A 22,012-nucleotide genomic window follows, 5' to 3' on the forward strand; every position below is an offset into this window, starting at 1 on the left:
GAAGGGAAGGTCGATAAAGAAGGGGAGAGAGCGGGAGAGAAAGGGAGAGAGAAAGAAAGAGAGAGAGAGAGAGAGAGAGAGGGGAGGAGTGAAGAGAATGGGAGATGGGGAGGAGAGGAGAAGAGAGGGGAGGAAATGAGAGAGGGGCGGGCGGATCGAAGCTCTGCCCAAACCGTGTGAGTGTGTGTCACCAAAGATCCTACAGCAGAGCTATAGGATCTTTGTGTGTCACTGCGGTCTGACCGCCCTGCTTCTCTGTCCCTGTGTGTGTGTGTGTCTCAGAGCAGGGAGGGGAAGGGATGTGGGCGGCCAGACCGTGAATGCGCTGCTGCTGCTGGAGCTGCTGCTGCTACTGCTGTGGGGCCGGGTTGTGGACGAGATGAGACGCCAATGAATCCGGCCAGACTGTCGGTCCTGTTGTGTGGGGCGGTCAGCAGCTTGGTGTGCCTGTGCATCTACCTGGCGGGCAAGGGGGGGGAGGGAGGATCCGGCGGCAGCCCGGGGCTGGGCTCTGGACAGTGCCCGGTGCGGGGACTACCCGGCCGAGTTGTGCTCCGCTCTGTTCCAGGGCCGGCCGGCGGCCGCCGCGCTGGGTGCTCGCTGCGAGCGCCTGTACCCGGGCCGCCTGTTCGAGCCCCGCTCCCCCCTCAACTGCTCGGGGCTGTCGAGCGAGCCCTCGTCCTACATCGGGCGGCCACTGTCGAGGGAGGAGGAAGAATTCCCGCTGGCCTACATCCTGGTGGTGCACAAGAACCTGCAGACCTTGGAGTGGCTGCTGAGGGCCATCTACATGCCTCAGAACATCTACTGCATCCATGTGGACAAGAAAGCCCCCGCTGCCTTCAGGCGGGCGGTGGGAGACCTGGCCTCTTGTTTCCACAACGTTTTCCTGGCTTCCAGGGCCGAGAGCGTGGTCTACGGGGGCTTCTCCCGGCTCCAGGCCGACCTCAACTGCATGCAAGACCTGGTCCTCTCCAAAGTGCCCTGGAGATACGCGCTCAACCTGTGCGGCCAGGACTACCCGCTCAAGACCAACCGCGAACTGGTGCTCCTCCTCAAACGCCGCTGGAAGGACAAGAACATCACCCCGGGCATCCTGCAGCCCGACCACATCAAGCAGAGGACCACGCACGTCCACCGCGAGTACATCTCGCCAGCACAGTCGTACGTGGTGAAGACCGGCACCAGGAAGGCGGCCGGTGTCCCCCACGGCCTGAGGCTCTACTTCGGCTCCGCTTACTACGCCGTGACCAGGGAGTTCGTGCAGTTTGTACTGCGGGACCAGCGGGCCAAGGACCTGCTTCAGTGGTCCAGGGATACCTACAGCCCCGATGAACACTATTGGGTGACTTTGAACCGCATTTCAGGTAAACCCCTTACCCCTCCGTCTCTCCCCCCCCCCCCCCCCTCATTCTCCTTCCCTCCTCTCCCTCCCCTCTCCCTCCCTCTCCTCCCCCCTTCCCCCTCTCCTCTAACCCCCCTCCTCCCCTCCCGGAGTCCCCCTCTCCTCTCCCCCCCCTCCTCCCCCCCGCCCCACTCTCCTCTCCCCCCTTCTCCTCTCCTTCTCCTCTCATTCTCCCTCCTCCCCTCCTAGCCTTAAGGCCCCTCCCCCCCACCTCTCCAACCCGTCCCCCTCTCCTCTCCTTCCCTCTCCTCCTTGTCTTTCCCTCCCCCTCTCCTTCCCCTCCCCCCTCCGCTCTCCTCCTCCCCCTCCTCTCCCCCCTTCCCTCCTCCCCCCTTCCCCTCCTTCCCTCCTCACCCTCTCCTCCTCTCCTCTCCCGCCTTCCTCCCCCCCCCCCTCCCTCTCCTTCCCTCCCCCCCCCCTCTCCTCCCTTCCCTCCCTCCTTCCCCCCTCCTTCTCTTCCTCTCCCCCCTCCTCTCCTTCCTCCTTCCTCTCCTCCCTCCTCTCCTTCCCCTCTCTTACCTTAACCTCCCCATCCCCACCCCTCCTCCCATCACCTGCCCTTTTCTCCTCCCCACCCCTTCCCCAGGTGAGATGTCTGTCTCATTTCTTATCTTACAACAGGTTGCACTTCAAGAGCACGCACATTTGCTTCTCTATCTCAATGTTTCATTGGGCAGAGTTGCTGCCTTGCTGCGCCAGAGACCCGAGTCCCATCCTGAACGTTGATCCCGAGCTTGTACGTTCTCCCTGTGACCCTGTGTGGGTTTTTCTCCAGGAGCTCCGGTTTCCCCCCACACTCCAAAGACGTGCAGGTCTGTAGGTTAATAAGCTTTGATAGAATTGTAAAATGTCACTAGTGTGTGTGGGATAGTGTCAGTGTGTGGGATAGTGTCAGTGTGTGGGGATCGCTGGTCGGTGCGGACTCGGTGAGCCGAAGGGCCTGTTTCTGCACTGTATCTCCAAACTAAACTAAACTAAACTTATTCTTCGCCCAACCCACATGAAAACTTCACACTATCCCTCTCTCTCCACACTTCTGAACTGATTTGCATTTTTTCTCCAGAATTAACTTGTTTTCAGCTTTGCTTCTCTCCCCTGGCTCCTGAAAGGTTGTTTCAAAGTTCAAATGCGCACAAATTAATCATTTAAAGTAATCCCTCTCCCTCCCTTCCCCCTCTCTTTCTCTCCTTCCCCTCTCCTTCCCTCCGCTCTCCCTCCCTCCCCTTCCCCTCTCCTTCCATCCCCTCCCCCTCTCCTCCCTTCCCTCAAACCCCATCCCTCACCCCCTTCTCTCTCCTCCTTCCCACACTCCACTCCATCCCTCCCTTCCCCCCCCTCCCCCCCCTCCCCCCCCCCCCCCCCCCCCCCCCCCCCCCACCCGCCCATTGACCTTGGCTTATATTTCTTGCTGTGAATGTCAAAACAAAATCCCCTCTTCCGTTCTGAGCAACATTTCAACCGCAGGCATTTTTGCTCGTTTTAAAGAGAAATTGAGTCATAAATCTAGTCAGAGACAAATGTGGTGAAACTGAAGGCTGGGTTTCCTTGAAAAAACACAAAATGCCGGGATAACTCAACGGGACAGGCAGCATCTCTGGTGAGAAGAAATGGGTGACGTTTTGGGTCGAGTCCCTTCTTCAGACAAGGGCTTCCTTGATGTGGGAAACTGAAACTGTGTTCCTGAATGGATATAACTACTTATGTCACTGGTTAGATCCACAATATAAGCAATCTAGAACAGGCCCCTCAGCACAACATGTCCCACCTACACTGTCCCACCGGCCTGCTTCTAGCCCATATCCCCCTAAACCTGTTCTATCCATGTACCAGTCTAAGTGTTTCTTAAACATTGCGATGGCACCTGCCTTAACTATGTCCTCCGGCAACTCGTTCCATATACCCACTACCCATACCCCTCCAGTTCCTATTAAATCATTTCCCCTTAAACCTCTGTTCTCTGGTTCTCAATTAGGTCATGAGGCCATTCGGCCCATCAAGCCTACTCCGCCATTCAATCATGGCTGATTTATCTTTCCCTCTTAACCCCATTCACCTGCCTTCGCCCCATAACCGGGTTTCGGCCCGAAACGTCGCCTATTTCCTTCGCTCCATAGATGCTGCTGCACCCGCTGAGTTTCTCCAGCAATTTTGTGTAGCCCCATAACCTCTGATGCCTGTAATAATCGAAATCTATTTATCACTGCCTCTCCAGAGCCAGCACATCCTTCCTCAGGTATGGTGCCCAACATTGTTCACAATATTCCAAAATGAGGCCTAACCAGCACCGTATAAAGCCTCAGCATTACATCCCTGTTTTTGCATACAAGCCCTCTTGAAATAAATGCGAGCATTGAGTTTGCTTTCCTTACTACCGATTCGACATAGACAATAGGTGCAGGAGTAGGCCATTCGGCCCTTCGAGCCAGCACCGCCATTCAATGTGATCATGGCTGATCATCCCCAATTAGTACCCTGTTCCTGCCTTCTCCCGATATCCCCTGACTCTGCTATTTTTAACAGCCCTATCTAACTATCTCTTGAAAGCATCCAGAGAACCCGCCTCCACCGCCCTCGGAGGCAGAGAATTCCACACTCACCACTATCTGTGAGAAAAAGTGCTTCCTCGTCTCCGTTCTAAATTGCTTACTCATTATTAAACTGTGACCCCTGGTTCTGGACTTGCAGATTAACTCTTTGGGAGTCCTGCACCAGCACTCTGAAGTCCCTTTACATCTCCGATTTCTGGATTCTCTCCCCCATTTAGAAAATAGCCTACGCCTTTATTCCTCTGACCAAAATGCATGACTCCACACTCCATCTGCCACTTCTCTGCACACCCTCCCAACCTGTCCAAGTCCTTCTGCAGAGTCCCTGATTTTTCTCTACACCACCTGCCCCTCCACCTATTTTCGTATCATCCGCAAACTTGGCCACAGAGCCTTCAATCCCCTCGTCCACATCATTGATATGCAACGTGAAGAGTAGCGGCCCCAGCACCGAGCCCTGCGGAACTCCGCTAGTCACTGGCAACCAACCGGAAAAAGCCCCCTTTATTGCGACTCTTTGTCTTCTGCCATCCAGCCAACCTGCTGTGGATCGAAAACTCTGCCTTACTGTAAACATATCCACTGACCTGGCCTCCACAGCAGACTGAATGAACCAGGTGCCAACCTTACCTGCCTCTGTCTGCTGATAATATCTGTGATATACAGGGATGTTGAGGGGTTTGGTGACAATGGGTTAATGTTTTACAGTTGGCATCTCCAGGCACAGCCAGCGGACTGATAATCTGAAAGGTTGGGTCTGCTGTTCATCAGGTGCAGTTACAGCTTTGTTGATTGTTAGCATTGGACCCAAGCCATTGCAAGCTGTGGTGATAGAGCATTTTTTATTTAGTCAAAGGATTACGGGGCCTGTGGCACTAACTGTTTGTGGCTCTCTATAAGCAATTCCAGTCAGTCCCATTTCACCTCCGTTTCTGTGCAGCCCGTAAAATTATTTTCCTTTAAGAATGAGAGGAATAGGTCGGATAGACGCACAGAGTCTCTTGCCCAGAAGAGGGGAATCTAGAAACAGAGGCCACAGGTTTAAGGTGAGGGGGGGGGGGGGGGATGGAACAGTGGTCACGGTGGCACAGCAGTAGAGTTGCTGCCTTACAGCGAATGCAGCGTCGGAGACCCGTGTTCGATCCCAACTACGGGTGCTGTCTGTACGGAGTTTGCACGTTCTCCCCATGACCCGCGTGGGTTTTCTCCGAGATCTTCGGTTTCCTCCCACACTACAAAGACGTACAGGTTTGTAGGTTAATTGGCTTGGTAAATGTGAAAATTGTCCCTAGTGGGTGCAGGATAGTGTTAGTGTGCGGGGATCGCTGGTCGGCGCGGACCCGGTGGGCCAAATGGCCTGTTTCCACGGTGTATCTCTAAAACTAAAATTAAGATTTAATAGGAACCTGAGGGGTACTTTTTCCGACAGAGGGTGGTGGGTGCATGGAACGAGCCACCGGAAGAGGTAGTTGAGGCATGTAGTATTGCAACGTTGAAGAGACATTTACTGTCAAGAGGTACATGGATAGGGCGGGTTTACAGGGATATGGGCCAAACGCAGGCAGGTGGGACTAGTGTAGCTGGGACATGTTGGTGGGTGTGGGCAAGTTGGGCCGTAGGGCCTTTTTCCACACTGTATCACTCTATGACTACCTTGTTCTTTTCGACACAAGGAACGGCAGTAACTCAATGGAGTCACTCTAGCACTTTGCGTCTTGCCCTACACACCAGGAAATGGAGTCGCTGGTTCAGTAGGGAAGGCACAAAATGCTGGAGGAACTCAGCAGGTCATGCGGCATCCCTGAATAACATGGATACATGATGTTTCATGATGTGGAGGGAAGAGGAAGGAAGAATGACTCGGAGAAATGAAGCAGCCTCTGGATGTGGTCTCCTCACATTGGAAGTCGCTCGGTAATCTTATGGAATCAGTACATGCTGGATGACATGGAGTTGAAGGGGAGACTTGATTTTTGCTTCAGCACTCTAGGACCAGATGCCAAAACCTCAAAATAGTTCATAGGTTATTGGAGCAGAATTAGACCATTCGGCCCGTCACATCTACTCTGCCATTCAAGCATGGCTGATCTATCTTTCCCTCTCAACCCCATCCTCCTGCCTCCCCCCTGTAATCCCACAACACCCTTGTTAATCAAGATTCAAGTGGTTTATATATCAAGCCTGAGATTAGATTTGCTTTTAATCCCAGAGCTGAATAGATATGGTGAATGTAGTATTTTACCCAGAGTAGGGGGGGGGTCAAGGAAAGAGCGTTCACGTCACGGCCCTGTTTCCACCAATCTTTCCACCACCACACACAAGAAGCACAAGTCAGACACCATTGTATGCAGATACCGAGAAGTGTGTTCAGCTCTGTAGGGGAATCAAGAACCACAGGACGTAGGTTTAAGGTGACGGCAACGGTTTACTACAGAGTGCGGCGGATATAGGGGGGGAGTTGAGGAGTCTGTGTGGAGTTTGCACGTTCCCCCTGTGACTGCATGGGTTTTCTCCGGGTGCTCCGGTTACCTCGCACATTCCAAAGACGTGTGGATTTGTGGGTAAATTGCCTTCTGCAAATTGCCCCTAGTGTGTGTAGGATGCGAGAGTGGGATAACATCGAACCAGTGTGAGCGGGTTGGCATGGACTCGGTGGGCTGAAGGGCCTGTTTCCAAGTTGTATCTCCAACCTAAACTTAACTGCACAACCTTTAGAACTGTAAGGGCGGCACGGTGGCGCAGATGTGGAGATGCTGCCTTACAGCGCCTGAGACCCGGGTTCGACCCCGACTACGGAGTTTGTACGTTCACCCCGTGACCTGCGTGGGTTTCCCCCGGGTGCTCCGGTTTCCTCCAAAGCCGTTCAGGTTTGTAGGTTAATTGGCTTTGTAAATTTGTAAATTGTCCCGTGTGTGTGTGGGATAGTGTTACTGTGCAGGGATGGTAGGTCGGCGCGGACTCGGTGGGCTGAAGGGCCTGTTTCCGCGCTGTATCTCAAAACTAAACTAAGCTGAACTGTTGCATTTGCTCTGGTAACTCGACATGGCTCAATGTCTCGTATTGCTCTGGATAATGTGGGACAACGTAAATACAGAGAAGGAAAGAGAGAGCTTTCATTGGAGGTGGCGGAGTATATGTTTGGATAGTGATTTGGAAAGTGGTGAGTAAGTTGGATGGATTTGTGGAAAGAATTTTGGTGTTCAGAGGAAAGATGACAGAAGGCATTGGAATGAGTAATTTTATTAGACTTGGTTGTTGACCCGCTGAGAGAGAGAGTTTTTTTCCATGGTGTACAAGCTTAAGGAAAATACAGCGATAGACACAAAAAGCCAGAGTAACTCAGCGGGACAGGCAGCATCTCTGGAGGGAAGGAATGGGTGACGTTTCGGGTCGAGACCCTTTTTCAGCTGTTCACTTTGGACTTTAGAGATACAGCACTGGAAACAGGCCCTTTGGCCCACCCACCCCGTGCCCACCAGCGATCCCCGTACACGAGCAATATCCCACACATGCTGGGGACAATTTACAACTTTTACAGAAGCCATATGACCTACAATAATGCACGCCTTTGGAGTGTGGGAGGAAACCGGAGCACCCGGAGAAAACCCACGCGGGTCACAGAGAGAACGCACAAACTCCGTACAGACAGCAGCTGTAGCAGGGATTGAACCGGGGTCTCTGGCGCTGTAAGGCAGTAACTCTACCCGCTGCGCCACCCTGCTGCCCTGTATGGTGCTGTTAAAATTCAGCCTTTAAATATGAGGAACAGTTTGAGGTAATCTATCTCGAGTGGTCTTTGTGATAACACTTGACTAACTACCGCCTTCATTTAACATTGTGTATAATGTGCGACTCAAGTCTCTTTGCACAGAGGGTGGTGAGTGCCTGGAATGCGCTGCTGGGGGTGGTGGTGGAGGCAGATACAACAGTGACATTCAAGTGACTTTTAAATAGGCAAACAGATATGCAGGGAATGGCGGAGTATGGATTAGACTGATAACAGTCGGCATTATGTTTAAGAAAGAACTGCAGATGCTGGAAAAATCGAAGGTAGACAAAAAATGCTGGAGAAGCTCAGCGGGTGAGTCTGAAGAAGGGTCTCGACCCGAAACGTCGCGGGTCTGAAGAAGGGTCTCGACACGAAACGTCGCCTATTCCTTCGCTCCATAGATGCTGCCTCACCCGCTGAGTTTCTCCAGCATTTTTGTCTACAGTTGGCATTATGGACGGCACAGCCAATCTGGGCTGAATGGCCTGTTCTTGTGCTGTACTGTTCTACTGGCAAAGCTCGGCATTTGTTACCCATCCCAGTGCAGCAGTGGGTAGAGTTGAGCATCTGACCAGAGCTGTAATTCTCTGTGGAATTCTCTGCCACAGAAGACAGTGGAGGCCAATTCACTGGATGTTTTCAAGAGAGAGTTAGATTTAGGTCTTTGGGGCTAAGGGAATCAAAGCATATGGGGAGAAAGCAGGAATGGGGTACTGATTGTGGATGATCAGCCATGATCATATTGAATGGCGGTGCTGGATCGCAGGGCCAAAGGGAACTACTCCTGCACCTATTGCCTGTGTTTCTATGTAACACATTGCTGACTAACAGAGGTCAAAACTTCCAACTAGGTCAGCAGGGAGTGGGCATTGGTGGTGTAGCTGGCAGTGCTGCTGCCTCGCAGCGCCAGAGACCCGGTTCAATGCTGACCTCGGGTGCTGTCTGCGTGGAGCTGGCACGTCCTTCCTGTGACCACGAGGGTTTCCTTCAGGTGCTCTGGTTTCCTCCCAAGTGCCAGGGTTTGTAGAAGTGTGCGGGGAGGGAGTGAATGAGAAAGTGTGAACTGGTGATCGATGGTCAGCGTGATCTCAGTGGGCCATTGAATTTGTCGAATGGAACTGCAGATGCTGGTTTATTCCGAAGATTGTGTCCATTTTCCGTGTACACCAGCATCTGCAGTTCCATTCCACACATGACAAAAGGCCCTTTGGCCCACTGAGATCTTGCTGACTATCGATCTCCTATTCACTATGGTTCTGGAGAAAAGGGATGGGTTGTAGAAAGGAACTGTCGATGCTGGATCCAAGAGGGGTGGGCCATTCCTTCTCTCCACAGATGCTGCCTGACCCGCTGAGTTACTCCAGCACTCTGTGAAACGTCACCTATCCGTGTTCTCCACAGATGCTGCCTGACCCGCTGAGTTACTCCAGCACTTTGTGTCTATCTAGGGACTATTTTCATGCTGTATCTCTCAAACTAAAAACCAAGATTGTGGTCCTACAATAGCACAAGATCATGCAGTGACTTAGAGTAGACTGGGCGATCGTTTCTCTGAACACCTCCGCTCAGTCCGTCTGGACTACCTGATCTCCCGGTTGCCTAACGCTCCACTTCCCATTCCCACGATGACCTTTCTGCCCTGGGGTCTCCTCCACTGTCAGAGTGAGGCCCAGTGCAAATTGGAGGAACAGCACCTCGTATTTCGCTTGGGCAGCTTACACCCCAGCGGTATGAACATTGACTTCTCTAACTTCAAATGGCCCTTGCTTTCCCTCTCCCTCCATCCTCTCCCCCACGCTAGTTCTCAGACTAGTTTCACTGTCCTGATTAATTTTACTGTTTGTATGCCTCGTTGTCACCTTCCCCATAACTAATAACAAACCATTGTTTAGGAGCCATTGTATGGGCAATGTATGGTCCTCAATGAGTATTTCTCCTCTGTATTTACCGAGGAGAAAGACAGTAGGGCGGAGGAACCTGGGGCAGTCAATGGAAGTGTCTTGAGAGCAATCTGTGTTACTGTCGAAGAAGGATGAGAGGGATTCTCATTGAAACATATTAGATTGTTAAGGGCTTGGACGCACCAGAGGCAGGAAACATGTTCCCGATGTTGTGGGACCAGAACCAGGGGCCACAGTTTAAGAATAAGGAGTAAGCCATTTAGAACGTAGACGAGGAAACACTTTTTCTTACAGAGAGTGGTGAGTCTGTGGAATTTTCAGCCTCAGAAGGCGGTGGAGGCAGGTTCTCTGGATGATTTCAGGAGAGAGCTAGATAGGGCTTTTAAAAATAGCAGAGTCAGGGGATATGGGGAGAAGGCAGGAACGGGGTACTGATTGGGGATGATCAGCCATGATCACATTGAATGGCGGTGCTGGCACGAAGGGCCAAATGGCCTACTCCTGCATCTATTGTCTATTGTCTAAGTAGGTACTGTATTGTATGAAGATAGACAAGTCTCCAGGGTGTCTAAATTCGACTAGTTTATTGGTTTCTAGGAAGCTGAATGTCATGGGCTTTATTTGCCTATTACTATTGAACTATGTGGCTTGCAGTGCCGTTTCAGAGGGCTTTTCAGAGTCAAATTCAGGTTTATTGCCATGCATCTGCAGATATCCTCCCCTGAAGGAAGTTATTGAACCAGAGACGTGTTTATGACCAAACAGCAGTTTTAGCAAAACTTTGCTCCTGACCCTGTTTTTCTCTAACTTCCAGACACTAACAAAATTGAAATTTCACAGCTTTTCTGCTGGCTTTTGAACTTGGGTCTCCAGATTATAAGGCCAGGCCTCATAATTCTCGGTCTGGAAATTGAAACACTCCTTCGCCACTGTATGCAAGTCTAGACGATTAGATTTACTTTAGACTTTAGAGATACATTCGAGTCCACGCCAACCAGCGTTTACCCCATACCCCGGGCACTATCTTTAGGGGCGGCACGGTGGTGCATCGGTAGAGTTGCTGCCTTACAGAGCTTACAGTGCCAGAAATCCAGGTTCGATCCAGACTAAGGGCGCTGTCTGTGCGGAGTTTGTACCATCTCCCTGTGGCCGCGTAGGTTTTCTCTGAGGTCTTCGGTTTCCTCCCACACTCCAAAGACGTACAGGTCTGTAGGTTAATTGGCTTGGGTTCTGTATACTTGCTATCAGTGTAAATTGCCCCTAGTGGGTGTAGGCTTGTGTTAATGTGCGGGGATCGCTGGTCGGCGCGGACTCGGTGGGTTGAAGGGCTTGTTTCCTCACTGGATCTTTAATCTCAAATCTTACACACTCGGGACAATTTACACTAAAATCCTACACACTAGGGACAATTTACAGTTTTTACCGAAGCAAATAAACCTACAAACCTGCGCGTCTTTGGAGTGTGGGAGGAAACCGGAGCACCCGTAGAAAACCAATGCAGGTCACAGGGAGAACGTAAAAACCCCGTACAGACAGCACCCGTAGTCAGGATTGAACCTGTATTCAGGATGTGAGGCAGCAACTGTACTGCTGTGCCACCGTGCTATGCTTGGGCACCGGGCAAAAGTCAAATAAATTATTGTTTTCACATTTTTTAATTTCTGTTTTTTTTGAGAGGAGGAGGGACACTTCATGAATGTGTTCTGAAAACAAAATTCCTGGCATCGTGTTTAGCACAGACATTGTGGAGCAAAGTTCCACCTTCTAGATCATCTATTTAAAAATAGTTTTATTTTAGTTTCCTGCGTTTCCTTGCATTTAATTTTTATTATTCTTCTGGTCAACAAACATTGTTTATCTTTTGACAGTTCAATGCAAACAAAATGATTCACTTTAAACATTTTTCATTTAAACCAGACATGTTTATTTGTTCATTGATGACACTATTATTGGTTAATTTAGTCTAGCTCCATGGCGAATGAGTGAATGATATTTTACTGTTGTTCAGAATAGTTTATTTTAGTTATTCTAGTTTAGAGATACATCATGGAAACAGGTCTTTCGGCCCACCGAGTCCAGGCCGACCAGCGATCACTAGTTCACTACACTAGTACACTACCCTGCACACAAGGGATAATATTACAGAAGCCAATTAACCTCCGTCTTTGGAGTGTTAGAGGAAACCGGAGCACCTGGGGAAAACCCACTGGTCACAGGGAGAACATACAAACCCCGTTCAGGCACTGGAATTTAGAAGGATTTTTGTGTTTTTTTCCCTTCCATTGACTCAATTTACAACTCACGCTGCCTCGACAAGGCCATAACAGCATAATCAAGGACGCACACCTCCAGATTCAGGGACAGTTTCTTCCCAGCTGTTATCAGGCAAGTGAACCATCCTACCACAACCAGAGAACAGTCCTGAACTGCTGTCTACCTCTTTGGTGACCCTCGGACGATCCTTGATCGGACATTGTTGACTTTACCTTGTGCAAAATGTTATTCCTTTATCAAGTATCTGTACATTGTAAATGGCTCAATTGCGATCGTGTATTGTCTTTCTGCTGACTGGTTAGCACGCAACAAAAAAGCTTTTTCGGCGTGACAATAAACTAAAGTAAAGTTTAAAGGAGATGTGAGTGCCAAGCTCATTAAACGAGGGGAGGAGGAAGTGAATAGCAGAACTGTTATCAGCAGTGTCTGAACACTGCTCATGGGAGGATGTTTCAGGCTCTGGGGAGGCAGTATCGGAGAACTCTTGTTGAAGCAGGTGCAAGTTTGTCCTTCGAGGATTGGCAGTCCCACGAGAACGGCAGCATTTCGCAAAGTGGTTCTGCTTTTTACAATAATTGCAGGACTTTCCGTAAGCTGTGAAGAATTGGCGACCCTTTGCATGAAAATAGTTACAATTCCGACATTGCGCAGCAGGCATATTAGGGGCTTTGCGGGAGGAGGAGTCAGTAAGATTGAAGTTGTGTTGCTGTCGTGGGTTGAAAAAGACAGGATCAGCATGGGGAGCAGTAATCTCTGAAATTTGACATGAATGAATCGCTTGGCTAAGAGTTAGTTCGTGTCGCGAAGTCAACTCACCAACGTGACAGCGCGCAGCCACGTGTTTCAATCCGCTAATAAATTGTTCAATAGGTTCATCAACCTGCTGCAAACGAGCATAGAACTTCATCCGTTCAATTATGTGGTTTGACGGCAGATCACACAGTTCTCTAAATTTTCTGAGCAGAACCACGGGATTGGTGGTCAGTCATGAAGGTCTCGTTTGTCCCGACTGATCGCCTACAAACACGGCTGCGGACGAGACTGTACAATTGCTGTCCACAGTCATACGGAATGGTTGGCCCCACAAACAGTCAAATACCCCGCTCGAGATACGCTCCTGCTTCCTAGTTTGTGACGAGTTAGTGCTACAGGACGGAATCATAGTCAAGGGTCACAAGGCGACGGTCCCTGCCGCACTACGGGGCGAATACTACAACGACATCCACAGGGGCCACCCCGGCACGGAGGCCACTCTCCAGCGGGCTCAAACCATGTTTTACTGGCCCGGAATGACAAAATACATACGTGAAAGAACCAAAACGTGCGCTGTCTGCAACAGTTTAGCACCACATCAGCAGAAGCAGCCTCTTCTGCCCCAACCAGTTCCTCCTCTTCCGTGGTCCTCGCTGGCCGCTGACATCTTCGAATGGCATGGGAAACACTGTCTAGTTCTTGTCGACTCTTACTCGGGATGGTTCGAACTAGACCTACTGCAAACCATTTCCGCTGAGTCAGTGATTGAGGAGCTGCAACGACACCTTTCCGTGCATGGCTCCCCTGCACGTATTCAGACTGACAATGGCAGACAATTCACCAGCCAAGCATTTAAGAACTTTGCTGAAAGATGGGCCGGCCTTCCGACACATTACCAGCAGCCCCGAGTTCTCGCAGTCCAATCGACTGGCCGAACGTGCTGTTCGGAGTGTGAAACAACTTATGGAACGTTCCTACCTTGCCGAATCCGACCTGGACTCGCTCAATCTACGAAACATTGCATGGGACTCCATTCTAGGCTCTCCAGCCCAGCGACTAATGTCTCGCCAAACCCGTGCACCCCTGCCTGTCTCTCAGCAGCTGCCGCAGCCCCGCGTTCGCTCCCCGCCCGCGGTGCAGAAGCAGCTACAATTCAAACGAGACACACGGAAGCGTTTCTTCGACAAGTCCAGCAAGCCACTCAAACCGCTTGCGCATGGACAAATGGTTCGCCTGCAAACCGACAAGGGCCATACACGACTGGAGGACATTTAGGGCCCGTCCAAAGAGCCATGTTTGTACCTGGTCGAAATGGACGGAGTCATCGGCAGACGCAACCGTCAACATATCCTTCCAGTGAAGGAACCGCGCCCTGCACCTACAGGTCCTGAGATCCCGCCTCTCGTGTTCGCTCCCACAGCCGTTCCAGCTACTCCACCACCAGCCGTTACTTCTGCCGTGGGTTCCCCGCATCGGCTGACGCCTGGATCGCCTGTGGCGTCTCCCACCAGGCCTGCCGGGTCGCCAGTCATGTCCCCACTACCGTCGCCCATCTGTTCTCCCGCGAAAGGGGGCGAGGCGGCCTCCTACCGCACGAAGACTGGACGGGTTTGCAGGCCACCCTTTAGATATGCCGATTTTGTATAATCGTGTTAGCATATCCTTAGCATCCCCACCTTATATTGTTTAAAGCACCGTGGTTCCTTTATTTTCTACAAGAAGAGATGCAGATCAGCTATTACATGCTAGCCAATCATAGTGCTTTTTGGTAGTAGCCCCGCCTAATACATGCTTTATAGTATTAAGAATCCTCCTACGTCAGGCAGTAGATGTAGCAGCTCGGAGATGTAACTGCAGATCCTATGCTGTAAGTGCTTAATACAGATGTGTTGTATCTTTACGTGCGTTTGAGTCCTGCAATTACATATGCCTTTCATTATTCTGTAAGTTTCAATGAGGTCCCTCCTCAACCTTCTAAACTCTAGCGAGTACAGGCCCGGTGCTGTCAAACGCTCATCATATGTTAATCCACTCATTCCTGGAATCATTCTTGTAAACCACCTCTGGACCCTCTCTAGAGCCAGCCCATTCTTCTTCAGATATGGGGCCCATATTTGCTCACAATACTCCAAATGCGGCCTGACCAGCGCCTTGTAGAGCCTCAGCATTACATCTCTGTTTTTGTATTTCTGTCCACAGACTGGCGTCACAGGTAGATAAGGTGGTCAAACAAGCTTTTGATATTGAGTATTGAGGTTGGGAGGTCATGTTGCAGTTGTATAAAACGTTGATGAGGCCGCATTCTGGTGAACCTTCTCTGTACTCCCTCTATGGCAAGAATGTCTTTCCTCAGATTAGGAGACCAAAACTGTACGCAATACTCCAGGTGTGGTCTCACCAAGACCCTGTACAACTGCAGTAGAACCTCCCTGCTCCTTTATAGAGGTGTATAAAATCATGAGAGGAATAGATCGGGTAGACGCAGAGTCTCTTGCCCAGAGTTGGGGAAATCGAGGACCAGAGGACTTAAAGTGAAGGGGGAAACATTTTTTAGGAATCTGAGGGGTAACTTTTTCACGCAAAGGGTGGTGGATGTATGGAACGAGCTGCCGGAAGAGGTAGTTGAGGCAGGGACATTTGCAATGTTTAAGATGCAATTAGGTAGGTACATGGACAGGACAGATTTAGAGGGATATGGGCCAAAAACAGGCAAGTGAGACTAGTGCAGATAGGACATGTTGGTCAGTGTGCGCATGTTGGGCCGAAGGGCCTGTTTCCACACTGTATGACTATAATTCTATCATTATGAGCTGATGAGCCTGTTTCCACACGGTATGACTTGTGGGCCGAAGGGCCAGATCCTGTGCTGTACCAGTCAGAGTAGAAATAGGAGGATATTGCAGATTAATACGTGGCTTGAAAAATGGTGCAAGGGGGAGGGATTCAAATTTTTAGGGCATTGGAACCAGTTCTGGGGGAGGTGGGACCAGTACAAACAGGACGGTCTGCACCTGGGCTGGAATGGAACCAATGTCCTTGGGGGAGTGTTTGCTAGTGCTGTCGGGGAGGATTTAAACTAATGTGGCAGGGGGATGGGTACAAGAGCAGAGAGGCAGGGGGGGTGTAAAATGAGGGTAGAAGCAATAGGTAGCAAGGTGAAAAGTAAAAGTGGCAGGCAGACAAAACCAGGGCAAAAATCAAAAAGGGCCACTTTTCAACATAATTGTATAAGGGGTAAGAGAGTTGTAAAAACAAGCCTGAAGGCTTTGTGTCTCAATGCAAGGAGAATTCGGAATAAGGTGGATGAGTTGAACGTGCAGATAGCCATTAATGATTATGATATAGGAGACATGGCTCCAGGGTGACCAAGGCTGGGAGCTGAACATCCAGGGATATTCAATATTCAGGAGGGATAGAGAGAAAGGAAAAGGAGGTGGGGTAGCGTTGCTGATTAGAGAGGAGATTAACGCAATAGAAAGGAAGGACATTAGTTTGGAGGATGTGGAATCTGTATGTGTAGAGCTGCGAAACACTAAGGGGCAGAAAACGCTGGTGGGTGTTGTGTACAGGCCACCTAACGGTAGTAGTGAAGTTGGAGATGGTATCAAACAGGAAATTAGAAATGCATGCGACAAAGGCAAAGCAGTTATAATGGGTGACTTCAATCTACATATAGATTGGGTGAATCAAATTGGCAGGGGTGCTGAGGAAGAGGATTTCTTGTAATGTATGCGGGATAGTTATCTAAATCAACATGTAGAGGAACCAACGAGAGAGCAGGCTATTTTAGACTGGGTATTGAGTAATGAGGAAGGGTTAGTTAGCAGTCTTGTTGTGCGTGGCCCTTTGGGCAAGAGTGACCATAATATGGTTGAGTTCTTCATTTGGATGGAGGGTGACATTGTTAATTCAGAAACAATGGTTCTGAACTTAAAGAAAGGTAACTTTGAGGGTATGAGACGTGAATTGGCCAAGATTGACTGGCAATTAATTCTAAAAGGGTTGACGGTGGATATGCAATGGAAGACATTTAAAGACTGCATGGATGAACTACAAAAATTGTTCATCCCAGTTTGGCAAAAGAATAAATCAGGGAAGGTAGTGCATCCGTGGATAACAAGGGAAATCAGGGATAGTATCAAAGCGAAGGATGATGCGTACAAATTAGCCAGAAAAAGCAGCATACCGGAGGACTGGGAGAAATTCAGAGACTAGCAGAGGAGGACAAAGGGCTTAATTAGGAAAGGAAAAATGGATTATGAAAGAAAACTGGCAGGGAACATAAAAACTGACTGCAAAAGTTTATAGAGATATGTGAAAAGAAATAGATTAGTTTAAACAAATGTAGGTCCCTTGCAGTCAGAAACAGGTGAGTTGATCATGGGGAACAAGGATATGGCGGACCAATTGAATAACTACTTTGGTTCCGTCTTCACAAAGGAAGACATAAACAATCTGCCGGAAATAGCAGGGGACCGCGGGTCAAAGGAGTTGGAGGAATTGAGTGAAATCCAGGTTAGTCAGGAAGTGGTGTTGGGTAAATTGAATGGATTAAAGGCCGATAAATCCCCAGGGCCAGATAGGCTGCATCCCAGAGTACTTAAGGAAGTAGCTCCAGAAATAGTGGATGCATTATTAATAACCTTTCAAAACTCTTTAGATTCTGGAGTAGTTCCAGAGGATTGGCGGGTAGTAAACGTGACCTCACTTTTTAAGAAGGGAGGGAGAGAGAAAACGGGGAATTACAGACCAGTTAGTCTAACATCGGTAGTGGGGAAACTGCTAGAGCCAGTTATTAAAGATGTGATAGCAGCACATTTGGAAAGTGATGAAATCATTGGACAAAGTCAGCATGGATTTACGAAAGGTAAATCATGTCTGACGAAACTTATAGAATTTTTCGAGGATGTAACTGGTAGCATGGATAGGGGAGAACCAGTGGATGTGGTGTATCTGGACTTCCAGAAGGCTTTCGACAAGGTCCCACATAAGAGATTAGTATACAAACTTAAAGCACACGGCATTGGGGGTTCAGTATTGATGTGGATAGAGAACTGGCTGGCAAACAGGAAGCAAAGAGTAGGAGTAAACGGGTCCTTTTCACAATGGCAGGCAGTGACTAGTGGGGTACCGCAAGGTTCAGTGCTGGGACCCCAGCTATTTACAATATATATTAATGATCTGGATGAGGGAATTGAAGGCAATATCTCCAAGTTTGCGGATGACACTAAGCTGGGGGGCAGTGTTAGCTGTGAGGAGGATGCTAGGAGACTGCAAGGTGACTTGGATAGGCTGGGTGAGTGGGCAGATGTTTGGCAGATGCAGTATAATGTAGATAAATGTGAGGTTATCCATTTTGGTGGCAAAAACAGGAAAACAGACTATTATCTAAATGGTGGCCGATTAGGAAAAGGGGAGATGCAGCGAGACCTGGGTGTCATGGTACACCAGTCATTGAAAGTAGGCATGCAGGTGCAGCAGGCAGTGAAGAAAGCGAATGGCATGTTAGCTTTCATAGCAAAAGGATTTGAGTATAGGAGCAGGGAGGTTCTACTGCAGTTGTACAGGGTCTTGGTGAGACCACACCTGGAGTATTGCGTACTGTTTTGGTCTCCAAATCTGAGGAAGGACATTATTGCCATAGAGGGAGTGCAGAGAAGGTTCACCAGACTGATTCCTGGATGTCAGGACTGTCTTATGAAGAACGTCTGGATAGACTTGGTTTATACTCTCTAGAATTTCGGAGATTGAGAGGGGATCTTATAGAAACTTACAAAATTCTTAAGGGGTTGGACAGGCTAGATGCAGGAAGATTGTTCCCGATGTTGGGGAAGTCCAGGACAAGGGGTCACAGCTTAAGGATAAGGGGGAATCCTTTATCCTTTAAAACCGAGATGAGAAGAACTTTTTTCACACAGAGAGTGGTGAATCTCTGGAACTCTCTGCCACAGAGGGTAGTCGAGACCAGTTCATTGGCTATATTTAAGAGGGAGTTAGATGTGGCCCTTGTGGCTAAGGGGATCAGAGGGTATGGAGAGAAGGCAGGTACGGGATACTGAGTTGGATGATCAGCCATGATCATATTGAATGGCGGTGCAGGCTTGAAGGGCCGAATGGCCTTCTCCTGCACCTAATTTCTATGTTTGTTTCCATATTCTATGTACTTTATCCTGGAAATGGTGACTCTACAACCAGTTTCACATTACGTGCTTGCATTTATACGAAGGTGTTCTATGAGCTGTAGGTAGACTCAAAACTCTGGAGTAACTCAGCGGAACAGGCAGCATCTCTGGAGAGAAGGAATGGGTGATGTTTCGGGTCGAGACCCTTCTTCATTTCACCCCTGGGTCAAGACCTTAAGCGATCTTATTTCCTGCCCACTGTCCTCCCAATGAATCTCTATCCTCGATGCCGTATCAAAGGCAGACTTGTCGATTTGTCCATTCATTCATTTGGTGCAATTGTTCTCAAATAATGGAATGTTATCGTGTAACTGCACCCAGAGAATGTTACAGAGCGCCTGTATTGATATGTGACCCAGTCTTTTGTTGTGATATGGATATTGGCAATCTTGGATTACATAAGTGGGGAAAAACAATAGATATTTTTCTAAACAGATTAATCTGTGAAAGGATCACCACAAGATGATCTAGGTTAATTCCCGGCATGGCGGGACTGACATATGATGAAAGAATGGGTTGACTGTATTCGCTGGAATTTAGAAGGATGAGAGGGAATCTTATAGAAACATATACAATTATTAAGGGATTGGACAGGCTTAATTCTTAATATTAGGGGAGTCCAGAACCAGGGGTCACAGTTTAAGAATAAGGGGTAGGCCATTTAGGACTGAGATGAGTAAAAACCTTTTCACCTAGAGATTTGTGAATCTGTGGAATTCTCTGCCACAGAAGGCAGTCGAGGCCAATTCACTGGATGTTTACAAGAGAGGGTTAGATTTAGCTCTTAGGGCTAAAGGAAAAGGGATATGGGGAGAAAGCTGGAAAGGGGAGCTGATTTTGGATGAACAGTCATGACCACATTGAATGGCGGTGCTGGCTCGAAGGGCAGAATGGCCTACACCTGCACCTATTGTTTACGTTTCTACAATAGAAGTGGGACAGAACTGGGAGCAGAGATACAATCTAGTACAGAAACGGCGGAGATTTCAAACAAGCACTTTGTATCACTCTTCATAAAGTAACACAATACAGCCAATGTAGCAGTTTTAAAGACGGTGATAGCAATGACATAGAGAATGCAATTTAGTTTAGATTAGAGATACAGTGCGGAAACAGGCCCTTCGGCCCACCGAGTCCGCACCGACCAGTGATTTCCGCAAATTAACACTATCCTACACACATTAGGGACAATTTACAAGTATACCAAGCTAATGAACCTACAAACCTGTACGCCTTTGGAGTGTGGGAGGAAACCCACGTGGGTCACGGGGAGAACGTACAAACTCCGTACAGACAGCACTCGTAGTCAGGATCGAACCCGGGTCTCTGGCGCTGTGAGGCAGTAGCTCTACCCCTGCGCCACCGTAGAGTTATACAGCCTGGAAACAGGCCCTTTGGCCCAACTTGCCCACACCGACCGATATGCCCCAATCTAGTATGGGTGCCTACCCGCCTGCATTTGGCCCATATCACTCCAAATCTGTCCTATCCATGTACCTATCTAATTGCTTCCTAAAAGTTGTGATAGTCCCAGCCTCATCTACCTCCTCTGGCAGCTTGTTCCATACTCCCACCACCCTTTGTGTGAACAAGTTACCCCTCAGATTCCTATAACATCTTTCCCCCTTCACCATGAACCTTTATTTTCTGGTTCTCAAATGATTCTAAAATAATGATTTGAAATTCAGTATCAGAAAATACATTGCTGGTGTACGTGTTCTCCAGAGATGTTGCCTGAGCCTGACGCTGAGTTACTCCAGCATTTTGTGTCCATCTTCAGTTAGAGATACAATACGAGCGATCACCCTGTACACTGGCTCTATTCTACACACTTGGGACCACTTTCCATTTTTATAGTCAAGTCAATTGTATTTCTATAGCACATTTAAAAACAACTCTCGTTGACCAAAGTGCTTTACATTAGTGCAGGTACTAACGTGCTACAAACAGTGGTACATAGATCAACAATACATACGTAAATACATACATACAGCGCTCCCTCAGAGAACCTCAATAAAGGTTTGTGAGTAGAGATGTTTTAAGTCTCGACTTAAAAGAGTCGATGGAGGGGGCGGTTCTGATGGGAAGAGGGATGCTGTTCCACAGTCTAGGAGCTGCAACCGCAAAGGCGCGGTCGCCCCTGAGCTTATGCGTGGACCGCGGGATGTTCAGTAACCTCAAGTCGGCCGATCTGAGGGACCTGGAGGTGGTGTGGTGGGTAAGCAGACTTTTGATGTAGGTGGGGGCAAGCCCGTTATGGGCTTTGTAAACATAAAGGAGGATCTTGAAATTTATTCGGAACCGCACAGGGAGCCAGTGGAGAGAGGCCAGGATCGGGGTGATGTGGTCCCTTTTTCGGGTGCCCGTCAGGAGTCTCGCTGCGGCGTTTTGGACCAGTTGCAGGCGGGATAGGGATGATTGGCTGATGCCAGTGTAAAGGGAGTTGCAGTAATCTAGGCGGGAGGAGATAAATGTGTGGATGATCTTTTCGACGTCATCAAACTGGAGGAATTGTTTTATTTTAGCTATCGTCCGAAGCTGGAAGAAGCTAGCTTTTACCACGGCATTGACTTGTTTGTCAAATTTCAATGCTGAGTCAAATATCACGCCAAGGTTTTTGACGTGAGGTTTGAGTAATGGGGTAAGGCTTCCAAGGCTGCCTGCTATCATTTTGATGGAGTCCAAGGGGCCGAGTAGGATGACCTCAGACTTACTCTCGTTTAGTTGGAGGAAGTTCTGGGCCATCCAACACTTTATATCCTCGAGGCAGTGGATAAGGCTGAGTAGATTAGATTGGTTGTTGGGCTTCAGAGGGAGATAGAGTTGTGTATCGTCTGCGTAGCAGTGGAAGGAAATGCTGGTGTGTGTGAATGACTTGGCCTAAGGGGAGTATATACAGGGAGAAGAGAATGGGGCCTAGGATGGAGCCTTGTGGAGCCCCGCAGCAAAGGCTAGCTGGGGAGGAGAATGTTTGTAGAGAAATTCCTAACTTTGAGTTAGGAGACGAACCAGCTCAGGGCAGTGCCATCAATACCAACCCCGTACCGGAGACGGTCAATTAGGATGGTGTGGTCCACTGTATCAAATGCTGCGCTGAGGTCGAGAAGGAGCTGGATTGCACAGTTGCCGGAGTCAATGGTGAGAAGTAGGTCGTTATGTACCTTCAACAAGGCAGACTCTGT

At 49.1% G+C, this 22,012-nt stretch overlaps 1 protein-coding gene across 1 annotated transcript in view; it reads left to right on the top strand.

The window, feature by feature from the left end:
* Positions 1-394: 394 nt before the first annotated feature.
* Positions 395-22,012, top strand: part of LOC129705730 (N-acetyllactosaminide beta-1,6-N-acetylglucosaminyl-transferase-like) — a gene marked incomplete at its 5' end in the record, with an annotated part of 57,374 nt that continues 35,756 nt past the window's right edge. Inside the window, one exon of the mRNA XM_055649495.1 lies at positions 395-1,367. Within this exon, the coding sequence (XP_055505470.1) occupies positions 395-1,367 (973 nt within the window). The remainder of the gene's footprint in view (positions 1,368-22,012) is intronic.

This window comes from Leucoraja erinacea, chromosome 2 (assembly GCF_028641065.1).
Source record: "Leucoraja erinacea ecotype New England chromosome 2, Leri_hhj_1, whole genome shotgun sequence".
NCBI classification, from domain to species: Eukaryota; Metazoa; Chordata; class Chondrichthyes; order Rajiformes; family Rajidae; genus Leucoraja; species Leucoraja erinaceus.